The sequence below is a fragment of the Mobula hypostoma genome, chromosome 1, assembly GCF_963921235.1.
Source record: "Mobula hypostoma chromosome 1, sMobHyp1.1, whole genome shotgun sequence".
Taxonomy (NCBI): domain Eukaryota; kingdom Metazoa; phylum Chordata; class Chondrichthyes; order Myliobatiformes; family Myliobatidae; genus Mobula; species Mobula hypostoma.
Window position 1 is genome coordinate 138,626,744 of NC_086097.1, and position 19,772 is coordinate 138,646,515.

Below are 19,772 nucleotides of genomic sequence, written 5' to 3' on the forward strand. Positions count from 1 at the left end.
AAGGTACAGAGGTCCAAGTTTTGGAGCATATTGATGATGGTGTTGAAGGCTGAACTGTAATCAAAAGACAGCAGCCTGGCATAGTTATTCCTATTGTGGTAATAGACAAATTACAGCAAGTCCAGGTCCTTGCTTAGGCAAGGGTTGATTCTGGCCATAACCAACCTCTCAAGGCATTTCATAGCAGATGTGAGTACAACTGGGCAATAGTCATTGTGGCAGCTCACTCTGCTCTTCTTGGGCACTGGTATGATTGTCACCCTTTTGAAGCAGCTGGGAACCTCTTACTAAAGCAGTGAGAAATTGAAGATGCCCTTGAATGCCCTCGCCAGTTGGTTGGCACAGGTTTTCAGTGGCCTACCAGGTACACCATCAGGTCCTGTCGCGTGTGTTTGACCTCTTGAAAGATGTTTTAATGTCTACCTCCGAAACAGAGATCACAGTGTTACCAGATGGTGCAGGGGTTCACACAGGTTTAGTATTATTCTCTTTCAAAGCATGCAAAAAGGTGTTAAGCTCATTTGAGAGTGAAGCACCTCAGATGTTCATGATGCTGAGTTTCGCCTTGTAGGAAGTAATGGCCTGCAAACTCTGCCAGAACTGATGGTGCATCTGCTCCTGTTCCTAACTTCAATCAGAATTGCTTATTCACAAAATAGCCTTCTATAGGTTGTACCTTTTCTAGATAACTTGTCTTAAGTGCCACAGATCTAGTCCCCAGCAGTCTACGATTCTCTTGGTTCATCCACGGCTTTTGGTTTGGGTATATCCAGTATATTTTTGAAGGCACACACTCAGGTACACAAGTCTTGATGAAGTGAGTAACAACCTGACATATTAATTCAAATTTGAAGGCAGCTCATAGTAGTGCTGTAAATGTTCCTCCATCTGCTGTGACCATCCCTTGTTGGTCTTCACCACTGGTACTATGATCTCTGTGTGCTGAGCAGAGATGTAATCAAACTTTATAAAGAGCAGGTGTTTGATGTCATGGTAAGCATTTCTGATGGTGGTGTAACAATGGTTAAGTGTGTTTCCCTCTGGGTCCACAGGTGATATTTTGTTGGTAGTTGATATGTGAGTTTCTCAAGCTGACCTGGTTGAAATCCCCCACGATGATAGGGAAGGTATCAGTGCCCTTTTTCATGACTGCAGATCACAATGCTCAGCTCCTCTAGTGCCTGCCTGACATTGGCCAAGGGTGGAATGTACACTGCAGCCAGGATGATGGCAGTAAACTCCTTTAGCAGATAAAATGGAAGACACTTGACTGCTAGATGTTGCAGGTCAGATGAGCAGGACTGAGGAGGAACTGACATCTGTGCACCACAATGAGTTAATCATGAAGCATAATTTCCCTCCTCTGCCTTTAAAAGGCTTGGCTGTCCTGTCTTGGCAGTGAGGCGAAGCCCTCGGGCTGCAGAGCTGCATACAAAATGGCGGGGGATTGGGCAAGGGAGCCATGTTTCCTGCAAGCAAATTACACAGTAGTCCCTCATGTCCCTTTAGTTCTCTGCAATCTTGTTCTGAAGTCTTCAATTTTATCTTCCAGAGACTATACATTTACCAGTAGGATAGTAGGGAATGGGGATCTAAGGGCCCTGCATTTCAACACTTTCTTTTTCTTAAAGAGGAATTTTACTCGTGACCTGATGCTATAGTCCAGGGTCTGCTGATAGAAGATGATAGATTTTTAAAAACATCTTAAAATGATGTTTTCACTAAAATACCCATGTTTCTGACTGTGGATTTCAGCTGTATTGATCCTAAATGAGAATATTTGATGATTCCCTTTGGAGCTAAGAGTACCCACTTGTCAGTACCATCTTAAAATCATCTTAGATTGGCTGGTGAGAATTTTGTGTTGATATTGATAAGTTTGAAATCCATCTGTATCAATCTGTTCAGGAGAATAAAACAATACTTAAAAGAATTTTATTTCTCCCTTTATCTAACAGCTAATCTTACTAAGGGCAGAACTCTCTTGCTGGTTTCCAAAATGAATAGTTTTGCTTACAGATGTGCTTTTGCTGGTTAACAATTTTTCTGCTTGTGTTACCAACACCCACAGAGTTGCCCTAAATCTTTCTGTTCTTTGCTGCTATGTAGAAACTTGATTTTTTTTTTGGGCTGATGTTCCAAGATGAGAATCATTTCAGATAAGGATGTATTGCAAACTGCTACAAATGTAGTGAAAGAGGGCCGTGTAAAACACATGTTATTTGCTATTTTAATAGTTTATTGTGGAATTTTCATTGATTATTTATCTATGTATATATATATATATATTTTCTCATTTCAGGTGCTTGTGAATGATTTCTTCTTGGTGGCCTGCCTTGAGGACTTCATAGAGAATGCCCGGCTCTTTATCTTTGAGACATTTTGTCGTATTCATCAGTGCATTAGCATCAGGTACAGATGCCTCTTAATCACCAGCTTGTGTAGAAGCAAGTTACTTAAATTCATGATCTTACCGTGAGCTCCTCTAGACAAGGAAACAGAAAATGCTGAAAACACTCAACAGTATCTGTGGAAGGGGAAACTTGTAAATGCTTTGGATCTAAGACCATTCATCAGAACTGGGAACTACCCTTTCCCAATTTTGAATAAGGGTCTCAGAGTTGAAACATTCATCTGGTTTGTTTCTCTGCAGCTGCAGCCTGTCAAGATGAGTGTTTCCAGAATTTTGTTTTTTCAACTCCCAGAACCCAATAATGGCCAGTCTTTTGAATGATGCTTGAGTAATACTCTAACTTCAACTGATCAGTTTAACTGACAGAAATGCAAATTAAGTGGATAGTGGTCATGGGACCTTGTGTTTAAGTTTTGTTTGAATAAATATTAACTGTCTATGTAGTTCTGAGATGTTTACTACTGTTCAAATAATTTCTGAACCAGTTGACTAAACCAGTGGAGTTTGAGAGAATTCATGCTTCTGCACTTTAAGTGAGATTCATTGGAGATACTCTGGCACTTTGTGCATCTGCCTCATTCTTTTTGAGATGCATTGTTTGATATAGATATGATTTTGAGTGAAGCTTGTGATTTCAGATTTCTTGTGCTCAAACTTCTCACCTTTGCATCTGCTCTATTTTCAAAATTCTTTCTTCCAGAATGGTTCCAACATGTTGTGACTAGTTTCCTTTGGGACCTCAGATATAGAAACATAGAAAACCTACAGCACAATACAGGCCCTTCGGCCCACAAATTTATGCCAAACATGTCCCTACCTTAGAAATTACTAGGCTTACCCATAACCCTCTATTTTTCTAAGTTCCATGTACCTATCCAAACGTCTCTTAAAAGACCCTATCGTATCGGCCTCCGCCACCGCTGCCAGCAGCCCATTCCACGCATTCACCACTCACTACGTAAAACAACTTACCCCTGACATTTCCTCTGTACCTACTCCCCAGCACCTTAAACATGTGTCCTCTTGTGACAACCATTTCAGCCCTGAAAAAAAGCCTCTGACTATCCACACGATCGATGCCTCTCATCATCTTACACACCTCTATCAGGTCATCCTCTGTCGCTTCAAGGAGAAAAGGTCGAGTTCACTCAACCTATTCTCATAAGGCATGCTCCCCAATCCAGGCAACATCCTTGCAAATCTCCTCTACACCCTTTCTATGGTTTCCACATCCTTCCTGTAGTGAGGTGACCAGAACTGAACATGGTACTCCAAGTGGGGTACTATATAGCTGCAACATTACCTCTCGGCTCTTGAACTCAATCCCACGATTGATGAAGGCCAATGCACTGTATATTTTCTTAACCACAGAGTCAACCTGCACAGCATCTTTGAGTGTCCTGTGGACTCGGACCCCAAGATCTCTCTGATCCTTCACACTGCCAAGAGTCTTGCCGTTAATACTATATTCTGTCATCATATTTGACCTACCAAAATGAACCACCTCACACTTATCTGGGTTGAACTCCATCTGCCAATTCTCAGCCCATTTTTGCATCCTATCAATGTCCTGCTGTAACCTCTGACAGCCCTCCACACTATCCACAACACCTCCAACCTTGTGTCATCAACAAATTTACTAACCAATTCCTCCACTTCTTCATTCAGGTCATTTATAAAAATCACAAAGAGTAGTGGTCCCAGAACAGTTCCCAGAGGCACACCACTGGTGACCAACCTCCATGTGGAATATGACCCGTCTACAACCACTCTGTGGGCAAGCCAATTCCGGATCCACAAAGCAATTTCCCGCTGGATCCCATGACTCCTTACTTTCTCAATAAGCCTTGCATGGGGTACCTATTCAAATGCCTCGCTGAAATCCAGATACACTACATCTACTGCTCTACCTTCATCAATGTGTTTTGTCACATCCTCAAAAAATTTTTCTGTTGCTCAGTGTCACAAAAGCCAAGTAAAATCCACTGTGATTCAATGCCGTAAAACAATAAAACATGAAAACTTTCGGGGGGGGGGATACTTTTTATAGCCACTGTACATGACGCTCAGGCTTATAAATTTAAATTTTCCAATGTCAGATAGCTAAGAATATGAAATCTGTTGCAACATGATGATATGAAAGATAGTGTAATGGGAAATTGAACCTTAGGATGCTAGTGTGTAGGCTTAAGGCAGCAAACACCTCCTCATCCACCCGTCAATAGATGATAATTTTTGATTGGAAGCTGAAATCCTGAAAAGAACAAAGAAAATCTTTCTGTCAATCTATAGAGTTGATTGTGGTTTGTTTTAAATAAAAGTGTGGAATCTTCTTAATTTTTTAATGGTGAATAATACAAGAAATTTACTAGAATTTTATTTTTGTCGAAGTGTCCTTAAAAACCACTCAGTGTGCATGTGTATCTATTCGAATAAAATATATTCTTATTTTCCCTTGGGGCTGACGGAAGAGGTGTAGCCATTCCAGCAGATTTGTGACTTGTTTGTAATATTTGGTATAATAGTTGCTTGTTTGGCACTGTTTGATACCGCAGAATACACATACTATTTGAACATATTGAGAGCAATTGTTTAACTAATGATTAACATGCATTTGGCTACTGAAACAAAACCTGTTGGCTCCTTGTTAACTAGTGTTCTGGGGGTTGCACTGGGAAGTAGAATAGTTTTTAGTATCAAGAAATCTGTTAAGGAAAAATAAGCTCAAAGCATGCTTAATAAAAATACTGAGCCATGTATATGGCAGTGGTGAAAATGACAATTATTATTTATGGTGATTGTAATTTGTTTAGAAAGCAGAAGATAGCACAGATAACACAGCCTGTGAAAAATCTCTGAAAGTTATTGTGAAAACATAGAAACATAGAAAGCATACAGCACAATACAGGCCCTACGGCCCACAAAGCTGTGCCGAACATGTCCCTACCTTAGAACTACCTAGGCTTTACCCATAGCCCTCTACTTTTCTAAGCTCCATGTACCTATCCAGGAGCCTCTTAAAAGACCCTATCGTTATCGTTTCCGCCTCCGCTGGCAGCCCAATCCACGCACTCACCACTCTCCGCATAAACAAAAAATTTACCCCTGACATTTCCTCTGTACCTACTTCCAAGCACCTCAAAACAATGCCCTCTTGTGCTAGCCATTTCAGCCCTGGGGAAAAGCCTCTGTCTATCCATACGATCAATGCCTCTCATTATCTTGTACACCTCTACCAGGTCACCTCTGATCCTCCGTCGCTCCAAGGAGAAAAGGCTGCGTTCACTCAATTGTTTTTGTATTTTACTTTTTAAAAATTCATAAGACCATTAAATGCCTGGCAGAGCAGCTCATGTATTTGAATATCTCTGAGGAGAGCAGGGCCCCACAGTGTCAGTGTCTATTTGTTTCAATTCTACTGCTTATTAGTAATGGTTTTTGAAGCATGTATGTTTATATAAGTTACTAGACATTTGTGAGAAACACTTCTACAAGTAATGGCTCTTTAGTCAGTCACACATGTATTTTGTAGGCTAAGGGAGCAGTAAAATATTTTAAAATATTGGATTAAAATTCCTGAAGAAATACTTTAGTTCTTGGAGGATTCAGCTGGGTGTCAGTCTGTTACCCAAGTTAATGGATTAGGTGAGAAGTTCCCCAACATGTATGAATTAATCAATCTTGCCATATTTGGAATAGATATTTCTTTTGAAAAATAATTTGATGCTTTATTGCCAAAATCTTTGCAATTAAAGACAGCTGAGTAGTTCCTTTTTGCAGAAGTTTGTCTTTTCCAAATGATGTGGAATGTTCCAGCTCCAGGGATACTTTGTTGAATATGGATTCTTGTCTTTTGCTTGTGTCTAGCTGAAAGATGGAGCTGTGATTATAGAATATCATATCATGCAAAACAGCAGAGCTGATCCTGAACCACTCACTTCTTGGGGGTTATAGGATTTAATTCTTCAGTATAACTAACTAGTGTGCTGTTTGCCATCTCTTGCCCAATTTACACAACCTGACTTGAAAGCTGTGTATATTTGAACCAAGTTCCAACCTACATTTCCCATCCCTCTCTTAACCCACTTCTGATTCAGATTTATATTTACTTGTAATATGTACATCAAAATATATAATGAAATGTCATTTCCGTTAGCTTACACAGCCAAAGATGTGCTGGGGGCAGGCTGCAAGTGTTGCCACACATTCCAGCACCAACATAGCATGGCCAGAATGCTTAGCAGTGCAACACAGAGCACAACAAAGCAGAACGTGCACTAAGCACAGCAGGAAAACACGCCCAGTTCTTTCCTCCCTCCCAATGCACATTGCCAGCTACATTAGGTTAACATCATTGTGTGATTGTGAAAGTTTGTAGGTTGAAGACAAAACAGCAACTTTATGGTTCAAGTCAGAAATATCCTTAATTGGGAGTGTGTTTTGTGGTTATCTTTTGGCTATATCTCATTTGTACAAAACACTGCGTATGACACATGCTCACTGGATGTAATGTGGAATTGCTCATGCCTAGCCTGGAGGACAGACATAATACTTCATTTGCTCACCTGGCTAATCTAAGGCCCTTGTAAGTTCTCCTTATGAGAATCCAAGCTGTTAATAACTGCTTGTATATGCTGAAAGCAATTAAAGGCTAGTAAATTATCCATAAGTTGTAGGTTCATTGTCAGAATCTTACTTAGTGGTTACACACCTGTGCAAAAGTGCATGCATTCTGAGATTGTTTTGCTTGTATATGTACGTATCCTCAGTGAATCTTGAGATTATTCTCACATGAAGAGGGTCTTTGTGAGTGAGGGAAGGATCAGTACTTGCTTGAGACCTCTGTTTGAATTGGCTCATGAGAAACGATTGAAATTGATCATTTTCTTGTCCAATGCAAATAGATGTAGCACTAAGCATTTAGACCTGCCTCTACAACTTCCCTTCACCAACTTTCAGGATCCCAACAGAGCTTCAAGATGAGGCAGTCCTTCACTTGTGAGTCCATCAGGGTCACTTACTGCATCCGGTATTCCTGGTGCGGCCTCATTTATATTGGTGAGTGCTTCATTGAGTATCTCCACACTGTAATCATCCAGAAGCAGTTGAACATGTATTGATAAAATGTAAGAAGTATCAAAAAGAAAGAGTGAAGATGATAGGAGCGCTTAAGATAAACAAACAAAAACTGATGTGGGTATAGAAGACATTTTAAGTGGGAATTCAAGAGAAATACAGATCCGTATCATGAAGTATCTGAAAGATTCAGGTTTATTATATAGAATTTAGGGAATGCAATTCTTTTCCCTTCTGTTTATCCAACGATCCACACTCCAGTCTAGCAGGTGGCGGTAATGCACCTAAAAGCTGGTTTGCCAACCGCCATAAAACAACACAAGAAGAAGAAGAAGAAGGGTATCTCCACTCTATCTGCCGTAACGGTGGTGATCGCTCTGTGGCTAGCCATTTTAATTCCATTTACCATTTCTATGATGACGTGTTTGTCCACAGCCTCCTCTACTTCAAAGTTGAGGCCAAGTGCAGATGAGAGGAATATCACCTCATATTCTGCCTTGCTAGTGTCCCAACCTGATGTTCTGAACATTGATTTCTTCAGCTTGCAGTACCACTCGCCTCTGACCCCACCCCTTCCTTTTCCCTTATTCAACCATTCCTGATTACTCCTCCGCTTTCTCGATCTGCCCATTGCCTACTCATTGCACCCTTTAATTCCCTTTCTCACTTCCTTCCCATATTCCATAATCCACTGTCCTCTCCTATCAGATTCCATTTTGTTCCCTTACATTATTTTCCACTCTCTCCCCCTCCTCTACCTGCCTGTCTTTTCCTTCACATCATGGTCCACTTATCACCTGCTAGCTCTTGCTCTACCTCTACCCCACCTTTATATACTGGCTAACTCCCCTCTTTCTTCCCAGTCCTGAACGAAGGTCGGGCTACAAAATGTCGACTGCCCATTTCCCTATGTAAATCCTGCCTGACTGATTGAATTCTTCCAGCATTTTTGTGTGTTGCTCCAGACTTCCAACATCAGCAGTCTATCTTGTATCTTCATTGCAAATAGGTAATATCAGCTACAAAAATTTCTGAAACTGTTTAGTACAAGGCATTTTAGGTGCCAAAATATAAATAAAGCTTGTACATGGAACTACTGCAGATATCCCACCCTGCAAAAACTCATTTCAGGGAGGTAGCACTATCAATTTGCGGGAGACTCCCAGAACTTCCGGGAGAGGTGGGATGACTGCAATAGAGTAGCTCCTTAGCAGCTAGCCAGCTAGTTTAAATAATGTTAGCTATTGCTAATGAACGAATAACACCTGTTAAACTCACCTCAACATGTCTTTTACAGTCTTAACCCACCATAGGCAATAGAAAAGTCACTGTTGCAAATAGTGCAGCGAGCAACACTGTCATTATTTTTAACCCCTATTAGGCAGGGGTACACTTTAGTGTAGTCTGGGGTGATGTACATTTTATATTTTCTTTTTTTGGAAAACTCTGCCATGGCGCGCATGTGCGCTGGCTCGCTCGCTCTCTCTCTCTCTCTCTCTCTCTCTCTCTCACTCACTCTCTTGGGCTCTCGTGCTTGCTCTCTCTCACTCTCGCAGTCTCTCTCTCTCTCTCTCTCTCTCTGTCGTTCTCGTGGTCTCTCTCACACTTTCGCTCGCTCGCTCTCAAAAAAAAAAGTGATTTCCGGGACATTGTATATAAATTGCGGGCATTAGGGAGCCGCTATTAATATGCGGGAGACTCCTGGAACTTCCGGGAGAGGTGGGATGTCTGCTACTGTGTATCTTTCCATTACCAACTATCTGCAATAGTACTATGCTGCAAGTAGTCATTTTTTTCCCCCAAGCAGTCACATGGAGGTGAATGACCTTTCTTTGAACTAGAAGAAATGCCATTTTACACCACCTGCTTTGAGGTATTCTACAAAGACCAAAAGGATACCATTAGTCACTTTTTCCCTCAAGAGCCGAGCAGTGGAATGCCTAACATTAAATTTCAGTGTCACATAATTGCATGTCTCTGATATTAATGCATACTTGTGCATCTATGCATCAGCCATTGACTGGGTGGGATAAGCTGAATGTTGTCAGAATCTAATAGCATTAGTATACTGGATGGAGCATATCATGCAGCACCTTGGCAATTTTGACAGCTGGCCTTAAGTAATCCCGCCCTGATGGTAGATAAATGCTGCTGAACTGTAAATCACAAGTTAAAATTTACCGTAAGAGTGCAAAGTTATAAATGACCAAATCAAGGCAAAGGCTGAACAGAACAGTCACATGCAACAGAGTTTTGACAGTTGTCTGAGTGGAAATATAAGAATCTACCAGTTAGAGGTCAGTACTGGCAAACACCAATATGGCTTCTGTTGCTGTTGTTGTTCTGTTGTTGTTGTTGTAGTTTATAAAAGTCTTCATTGAGGGATGTTAACTGTTTCAGCTATTTTAGGCATTTACATTTCTTTCAGGATTATTCTCCAGGCAATCATGATCTTAAACGGTAGACACAAGAGATGCTGAAAATCTTGAGCAACAGACACCAAGCAGTTGAGGAACTCAACAAATCAGGCAATATGGAGTTCCTCAATTTCACGTGTGATTAACTGTTTGAGTGGTTTTAGGTCTGGGATTAGATTAGATTAGATTATGAGGACACACAGTCCTCTTTTATTGTCATTTAGTAATGCATGCATTAAGATATGATACAGTGTTTCTCCAGAATGATATCACAGAAAGACAAGACAAACCGACTGAAAAACTGACAAAAACCACATAATTATAACATACAGTTACAACAGTGCAAAGCAATACCATAATTTGATAAAGAACAGACCATGGGCACAGTAAAAAGTCTCAAAAGTCCCGTCATCTCACGCAGACAGTGATTCTTTATAGTTAATCAGAAGATATAGTATTGCTATAAATTTAACATTCCCTCTCAAGAATCATCATGTGCTTCTGAAATGAAGTTTTAAAAATTTCTCATTTAAAACCTGCCTGTGTCACTGCCAATTTACAGGCTAAATGTACATTGTGACAAGTTGATGAAAAATCTTTTGGGAGACACTGAGTTGCATGCACTTATTAATAAAGTACATCAATAAACCATGTAGTCTCTAGAAATCCTTAATTTCCTCATTATTATTGAAATTATTCCATCTGGACAACTAAGTCAGTTCTCTCATCTTTGTGGTCACTCTTCTCGTGATTAATGCGGATATACGCACGAGACCTTTGGTCTGATCCAGCTGTATTCTGTGAAAATATGATTCTGTTTCTGATGCTGTTATTCAAGTGGATTAAGAAATGATGTCAATATTATAACTAGAGTGGGCAAAGTGCAAATTTCCAAATACCATTTTTTCTTAAAAAAGGATTGCAGAAAAGTTATCCAAATCTGAATTCATTTTAGCTTTAATTTGGTATTGTTTCGATCTGCAGTCAAAAATCAAAATTATTGGTGTTTGTGACAAATACAAAAAATGCACTGACGCATACAAATGTTACGGGAAGTGATGGTGTTTATATTATACAGTCAAGATTATCTGTGAATGTGTTATTTTATTGTTAGTTATTTTTGGTGTTCTGCACCGGATTATCAGGGAGCTCCCATTGATAAGGTAACAAGTTCGTTGAATGGTTCTCCTGTTTCATATTAACTTAACACAAGAAAATAAATCACTTCCAAGAAACCACTGATAGAATTCTCTCTTTAATGAGGTTCTGTAAGCACAGGTTTGCACATCTGTAGTTCATTCTTACAGAGTAAAACCTGGCCTTAAACAGAAACACCTGACATCTGAAATATTAACAGGTTTCTCAAAATTCAGGATTGATGGTACCTTGTTGATCAATTGGTACTGCTTTTCAATTACTGATCAGTTCCCTGTTTTTTTTTATTAAACTGCCACAAAACTATGTTAGTTATTGGAGCATGGATCCATACTGTTTTCTTTGCACAGTACACAAGTTTGAAAGTCAGGAAGGGAAGTTTGCCGGCATAAAATTGATGATGGCATGTTTCACAAACCTCAATGAAGTAAATTGCCTTTATCTACATTAATTGATTAGTGCTTTGCAAAAACTGAAATTCTTTCACAGATAATCAGATAAATACAGGCTTTTGTGCAAAAGGTGTTCTTTGCATATTGCAGCACCTTTTAGCTACAAGTGAGGCAAAGTGACAAAATGCATTTGCAGTATGACGTTGTATGTGAGTAATTAAGTAACTTTCTGTTGTGAAGACCACGGCACATTTTGTGAATGAGCTGAGCCTGATCTATTCCTGGATATTATCTCTGGTCTCCTGCATTGCACATTGTACAAGATTGTGGAGTATGAAACTTTGGGTCGTTGTCTGGATGGTGCCCAATATTTGTGAAATTTGTGAACTTTTAAGAAGGCAAAATGCATATGTGATTAATAATCTGTTGAGCTGTGCATGGATTCATACTGTTTGCGTTCATGTGTAATTTCTGCAAGAAGGTACAATGTGCTGTTCAGATGCAGATCTAATTTGCTACTGCAAAGCATTGCAGTGAGGGAGACTTCCATCTTTGTGTAGTTATTTAATACTTGGATATCCAATTAAAGTCATAATCCCCATTAGAAATTTGTTCTTTTTGATAACATCTGACAGTACTGTGAGTGCATGGTAGAAACGGTCTCAAGAATGCATCGGAAAGTGCCATGCTTCTCTGAATTGATTGTTCATTATATATCTTAAGGATTCTACTTCATATTTACTGCACTTATTAGAGCCCTTGTTAGAGCAACTTGCTGTTCATGTATTTATAAAATAGTTTAATTACTACAGATCAAAATTCAAATTAATAATACAAATACTAAAAAGAAGAGAGGGTGAAACTACTCACTGCAAATTACATTGTAAGAGAACCAAGGAAGATTTATGCTGCAAACATTTCCCACTCTTAAGGAATGAATTTTGATGTACAAATATATGTGAAAGAATTCTGAATGCTGTTAAGTAAGAAGGATAATTAAAACTGCAGCATCCTCCGACTGCTGAGGCAGGAAATCTTTATCACGGTCTTTACTGTAGACCTAAGGAACACTGGAATAGAGGTATTGAAGGAATCTTGCCTTGTTTTTATTAAGGCTCTGTAATTTAACATGAACTAATCCTACTGGGGATGAATAATAAAAACATCCAGCTCATCAGAACTGTCCACAGACAAGGAAATTGAAATACACCCTTGCCAAAGTGAAGATGTTGAGCACTTGTTCTTCATCTAGATTGATTTAAACTGGAATGCTCATAGCCATGAGATTTTTAAGTTGTCATTCTTACTCATAAGAATATTACAAGTAGAAGCAGGAGTAGCCCATCTGGCACTTTGAGCTGCTCCATCTCTCAGTAAGATCATAGATAATCATCATCTCAAACTCTATTTTCCAACACTATCTATACATCTCTTGACTCTCTAACTATCCCAACTATTCCAACAGTAAACCACTGTGTGAAGAAATTTCTCCTCATTCCAAGTCATAAACACTGCAGCATAATCCTTGTTCTGAAACGATGCGCTCTGTTTCTGGATTCATAAGCTGGGGCAACATTTTCTCTGAATTCACCATGTCAACCCTTGTAGAGTTTTGTAAGTTTCCATGAGGTTGCCTTTCACTCCTCTAAACTTGAGTGTAAGCAAGTCTAGCCTATTCAATCTCTCCTCATACTGAAAAGCATTTCACAGAGCCAAATCATTCTGACAAAAAATTACACAGAGCTAAGGATTGGAAATGAAATTTGGTCAGGGAAAGAAGCTTTCAAGAGAAGTTGTTTGGGCAGTTAACCTCATTATTCCTTTCTTTATATTGTTTATTTACATCATACAAGTCAGTGGAACTCAGCAGGTCAGGCAGAATTTATGGAGCTGAATAAACGGTCAACATTTTGGGTCGAGACCCTTCTTCAGGACTGGAAAAGAAGGGGGGAAGATGCCAGAATAAAAAGGTGAGGGGAGGGATAGGAGGACTATCTTGTATGTGATAGGTGAAGCCAAGTAGGTGGCAAAGATAAAATGTTGGAGAAGAAGGAATCTGATAAGAGAGGAGTCCGTGGGAGAAAGGGAAGAAGGAGGGCAGAGTGAGGAACAGAAGACGAGGGAAGAGGGTGGGGGGGGAAATTACCATAAGGAGAAATCAATGTTCATGCCATCATGTTGGAGGCTACCTAGACAGCATATGAGGGTGTTGCTCCTCCACCCTGAGAGTGGCCTCATCATGGCAAAAGAGTGTCCCACACTCACTGTTTGCCTTGCAGTTAACTTGAGAAAGGGGCAGCACAGTTTGCACAAACACTTTAATTAGTCAGATGCTTCAAATAAGAAAGTAGTTGTTTTAAAATGTGACTTTTAAGGACAAATAGAATTGCCAAGCTGCTGAGTGCTTGCCAGTAGCTTACAGACTCAAGAGCTGCTATGTGATAGCACTAATATGCTCAATTACAAACAAAGTTGGTCTTTTCTAGCAAGCATTATAATCAGATTAATTTCCTTTTAAATCATTGAGCTGCTGCTTGAAATGAACATGTTTTTTGAGTTTGCTGTTAAACCATACATATCTACAGACTTGTATGGCAGGTGTTCAACACGGAGGAAGTAAAAATGGAATCCCACAATTACTTTTATTGTGAAATGGAGAAGAGATGGCCACCATGCTTTAAGGCTAGGTGCTAGCATTTACTCTAGCTATGGATCACTGAGCATTATTCACAGGAGCAAATTTCATTCCATGTTACCAGAAGCCTCAAGCTCAGCAATGAAATTTGGACAGCTAAGAAATGTGTTCGCCAAAAGACTGAGCTGAACCTGTTGGACACTGGAATCTGTCTCTCTGCTGGTTTTTTTTAAATACAGATATCTTGTTTCCTTAATGGTCAGAGGATTTTTTTGGGGAGATGGGCAAAGATGAATATGAAGAGCCAATTAAATACTCAATGAGCTTTTGTTAAAATGCTCTTTGAAAGCCAATGATGTTAAGTTGAGAAATAATTTTTACTTTCATCTCCCATTTTGGAAGAACTCAGCTGAGACCATCCTTGTTAAAGAAACTATTTGAATGAATTTTACCTCTTGTTGACTGATGTTGGAATGCCAATGCTTTCGCAAGCGTTTCATGGCTAAAGAATTTGCAGTTAAATAAAAGATTCATTAACAGAAGCATTGGATGTAAATTTTCTGCAAAACTGTTGATGGACCTTGATTTATTTGAAGCTCTGGCTGACTTGGCTCTCCTGATTTTTTTTTGTTGAACGTGTAAATTGGTGTTGTTCTGCACATATTGGCATTCTGCCTTGAAGCCAGCTCCCATGACTGAGGGAAACCAGTGTACAGCTGAGGTGAGATTCAGCTGTTGTATCACTGGACACTGAATTATTGCAGAAGAATGGACATTTGTGAAAAACGTCCTTGTCAAATTGAGATTCACTACATAGAATATCTGGAATATCTTAAACTAGCGTTTGGAATTTCTTGTCCATATCTCAGTTCATTGCTTTTATTTTTGCAGCTTACTGTAACATTTGGGGACAGAGGGAGGGATTGGTATGTTATATATGCTTTTCCTTTTTAATCTTTGGGAAGCCATGTTAAAAGCTATGTAGTATCACTTCATTTTGTTCTGTCAAATTATTTAAAATATTTGCAACTGTTGGTCATGAATATCCTTATTTATCACTTTCATCATTTGTGTACTATTAAATCTGAACCTGGATTAGCCATGTAAGTAAAAGTTACCAGTAGCAGTTTGAATATTGTTCAACATGATCTATTAGTTGTATGGTTAATTGGAGCTGCATAAAGAGGTTTAAGGTAATACTTGAAGATAACTTGTATCTAGTACATAAAGTAGGTGTGCCATAGTAGAAGTGACTCATAACAAATCATTGCAGGAATTTTAGACTTGACAATGAGTGATCTCACATCAGACTTGAGTCTTTAATCTGTGCAGATACTACACTCTAGTGCTGAAAACAGTGCTGCGTTATAAATGAGATATGAGAGAGTAGTTCGTAGTCCTGGCTGTCAAATGCAAGAGATCCCTTTGCATTATTTGAAGAAAAGTAGGAGTGGTCTTTATTTTTGATCACAATTTATCAAACAAGCAGAAGGGAGCAGAGATTTCAATGTCAGACTTTTCTACACGTGAACTTGTAAGTAGATGCACTTGGGGTATTCACTACTTGCTGTATCACGTTAGTGAAGTGAAAGAGCATTTGTTAATGTTTGGCACTATCTGTAGAAGTTGTCTAGTAATCAGTATGGTGAGTTAGTCAACCATTGACATGCCCATATTACAGATTACTGTTAATCAGATCCTATTTAGTGGAAATGTATTTAAGGTAGTTTCTATTAATGCATGCATTGGCTAAAACTTGTTGCAATCACCTTATTTGGTTGATGTTTCTCCAATGCAGTACTGCTGTAGGCAATACTACTACTGGATTATGCCTCCAGATTTATTCCATATTTACAAAGGAAGCAATATTTTATTTAGGAAATAAACAACCATTTTCCACACTTCCTTTTATGGACTTTCATGTGTCTCACCAGTGAGTTAACACAAGAAGGCAATTTCCATGCCCTGTTATATTGGTTTCTGAACCAGCTGGCTTGTGTGTAGGTTTTTACTGCCTCAGTGGCTGCTCTGCCTCTGTTCTGCTTCAAAATCCTTTCCTTCTCCCTAATGTGTAGCAATGCTACTTAAATTGAAGGACTCACTGTGAAGTTTTGTCGATAAAGCCCTGAGTTATTCTAATAAAATATGCCAGGGAAAATTAAGCTTAATAATGTATATAAAGATATTTTATCTTCCAAGAGGATAACAGATTTCGCTATTTTTACTGGAATACAATGGCTTTTAGCTGAGAGCTGTGTTGTGTTGTGCAGATGGCTCTTGTACTTTTTATATCACAAAGATTCTGACACTGCTTTTTATTTGTGCAGAGCCTGTGTATAATTCACTAGCAAGCTCTTGCCAGTTAAGTTTTATAACACTCCTTTTAACATTCCCAAAAACTAGAACGCTCCTTAAAGAAAATTAGATTAGATTAGATTATGGGGACACTCAGTCCTCGTTTATTGTCATTTAGAAATGCATGCATTAAAAAATGATACAATGGTCCTCCAGTATGATATCACAGAAACACAAGACAGACAAAGACAAAAACTGACAAAGACCACATAATTATAACATATAGTTACAACAGTGCAAAGCAATACCGTAATTTGATTAGAGCAGACCATGGGCACGGTAAACAAAAAGTCTCTTAAGTCCTGATAGCCCCAACATCTCATGTAGACGGTAGAAGGGAGAAACTCTCCCTGCCAGGAGCTTCCAACGCCGCAAACTTGCCGATGCAGCATCCTGGAAGCACTCGACCACAGTCCGACTCTGAGTCCGTCCGAAAACTTCAAGCCTCCGACCAGCCCTCCAACACAGAACACCATCTCTGCCGAGCACTTTGACCCCGCCCCTGGCCGCCGAGCAACAAGCAAAGCTGAAGATTCGGGGCCTTCCCCTCTGGAGATTTCAGATCACACAGTAGCGGCAGCAGCGAAGCAGGCATTTCAGAAGTTTCATCAGATGTTCCTCCGTGCTCTCACATCTGCCTCCATCAAATCAGAATTGTGCACAGCATCCTACTTGACAGATAACAGATATTCATCACTGGAGAGTGCTGTGTGGCGCCACCATCTTCTCCTCCTCCTTGCAGATTACTGCTATTTTGCAACTGTTGAAAGATTATTTTATGGGAAACAAGGCTGAAATATTTCTCTATCAACTTGTTCATTTATTCTCTAGCCGAGGCATTGGAAGGAGGCACTATGCCTTAATGTCCTCAGCATGTCCTAAAGTGCTTTGCAGCCAAGTTAATTCATGGTGTGGTATCATCACCACTGTTAGAGCAAGTTGGTGAGATACAGAGGCATGCAAAAGTTTGGGCACCCCTGGTCAAAATTTCTGTTACTGTGAATAGTTAAGGGAGTAGAAGATGAACTGATCTCCAAAAGTCATAAAGTTAAAGATGAAACATTCTTTTCAACATTTTAAGCAAGATTAGTGTATTATTTTTGTTTGGTACAATTTTAGAGTGAAAAAAAGGAAAAGAGCACCATGCAAAAGTTTGGGCACCCCAAGAGATCTGAGCTCTCAGATGACTTTTACCAAGGTCTCAGACCTTAATTAGCTTGTTAGGGCTATGGTTTGTTCACAGTCATCATTAGGAAAGGCCAGGTGATGCAAACTTCAAAGCTTTATAAATACCGTAACTCCTCAAACCTTGCCCCAACAATCAGCAGCCATGGGCTCCTCTAAACAGCTGCCTAGCACTCTGAAAATTAAAATAAATGATGCCCACAAAGCAGGAGAAGGCTATAAGAAGATAGCAAAGCATTTTCAGGTAGCCATTTTCTCAGTTCATAATGTAATTAAGAAATGGCAGTTAACAGGAACGGTGGAGGTCAAGTTGAGGTCTGGAAGACCGAGAGAACTGCTTGTGAGATTGCTAGAAAGGCAAGTCAAAACCCTCGTTTGACTGCAAAAGACCTTCAGGAAGACTTAGCAGACTCTGGAGTGGTGGTGCACTGTTCTACTGTGTAGCGACACCTGCACAAATATGACCTTCATGGAAGAGTCATCAGAAGAAAATCTTTCCTACTCATTTAGCTATTCACAGTAACAGAGATTTTGACCAGAGGTGCCCAAACTTTTGCATGCCACTGTAAGTGACCCTGGAAGAGATTAAAAAGAAAAAGACTTCAGGCTTTGTTTTTCAGGTTTGATAAATTGGACTTACATTATTCTAATCCACATAGTGTGTCTATAGTCTAAAATGGCCTACTCTTATCCATTATTGGTAGACCACAGGGTATGCATTATGCTTCAGCAAAAGTAGAAATAAATTTTAAGGCACTCTTCCTCTTCTCCTTGAGTATGGCTACGTTTGGTGCAGATTCTGTCCTGTGAAGAAGTTTGGTGAATTAAGTGAATCTTTGCATGTTCATTGTTATCCTTAAGTTGGAGAGTTTTCCTTTGTTTTATTTCTATCCCTTATTGTCACTGGGATTTCTTTTGTAAGAGATTCCATGGTGGTATTGGGTATATGTGTATATGTGCTCATGTCCATGTACTATATGGTTGATTATACCAATAGGTGTTTTCTTGTGGGCTTGTATTTCAACATAAGAAAATAATTATCTTATTTGTGAGTGATGTTAGGTGAGGGACGAACGGGGAGTACCCTGAGTTAGTGTTTGTGCAAATATGCGATTATTTTCAAAAGTGGGGCCTATCATAGAGCTTTGTTCATATATAATTGTGGGAGCAGCCCTAGTGTGAGTGGACAGAGTTAGTGGGGAACTGAGGCTTTGGTGAGAAGAGTTGAGATTTCTATCAAGTTCCTAATTTTTTTTTATTACTGTTTACTTAGAAGAGTGAAAATAAATCCCAGAACAGTGGTGTGCTCCTCTTGCAAGATGTAGGAGACCTGGGAGACCCCCAGTGATTAATACATCCGTGAGAACTGGAGTTGGATGACAAACGGTTCATCTGGGAGAATGAGGAATTAATATATAGGAACTACAAGTAAGTAGTCAACCTAAGTTACAAGAGATAGGTAACTAGGTGACTATCAAGAGAGGCAAAGGGAATAGACAAACAATGAAGAGTATCCCTGTGGCTGTTCCCTCAATAACAAGTCTACTGCTTTGGGTACTGTTGAGAGGTACAGCCTACTGAAAGTTGTAACCACCAGATCTCTGGCACTGAGTTTGGCTCTGTGTCTCAGAAGAGAATGGGGGAGAAGAGGAGAGCAGGAGTGATAGGGGTTTCTATAGCTAGGGGAACAAATGGGAGATTCTGTCAATGTGAAAGAGACTCCTACATGGTATGTTATCTCCCAGGTGTCAGGGTCAGGGAGGTCTCATATTCGGTCTACAGTATTCTTAAAGGGGAGGGTGAGCTACCAGAAGTCATTGTATGCATTGGTAGGAAAAAGATGAGGTCCTGAAGATCGAATATAGGGAGCTGGGTAGGAAGCTAAAAAGCAGGACCCCAAGGATAGCAATCTTTAGGTAGCTGCTTTGACCAAGCACAATTGAGGGTAAGAATAGGATAGTGTGGCACATGAATATGTGGCATGTACCTTGGGGTCCATGTCCATAGATCCCTTAAAGTTGCTGTCAATAGGGTGATTAAGAAGGTGTATGGCATGTTGGTCATTGGACTGAGTTCAAGAGCTGTGAGGTATTAGCTGTATAACATTTTTGTTAGACCACACTTTGAGGATTTTGTTGATTTCT

The 19,772-nt window shown here is 39.7% G+C and overlaps 1 protein-coding gene across 1 annotated transcript in view; it reads left to right on the top strand.

Moving 5' to 3' along the window:
- The window catches only part of LOC134350924 (eukaryotic translation initiation factor 3 subunit E-A), a 211,554-nt gene that overhangs the window by 167,058 nt on the left and 24,724 nt on the right, over positions 1-19,772 (top strand). The window contains exon 10 of the mRNA XM_063056770.1: positions 2,303-2,412. Within this exon, the coding sequence (XP_062912840.1) occupies positions 2,303-2,412 (110 nt within the window). The remainder of the gene's footprint in view (positions 1-2,302; positions 2,413-19,772) is intronic.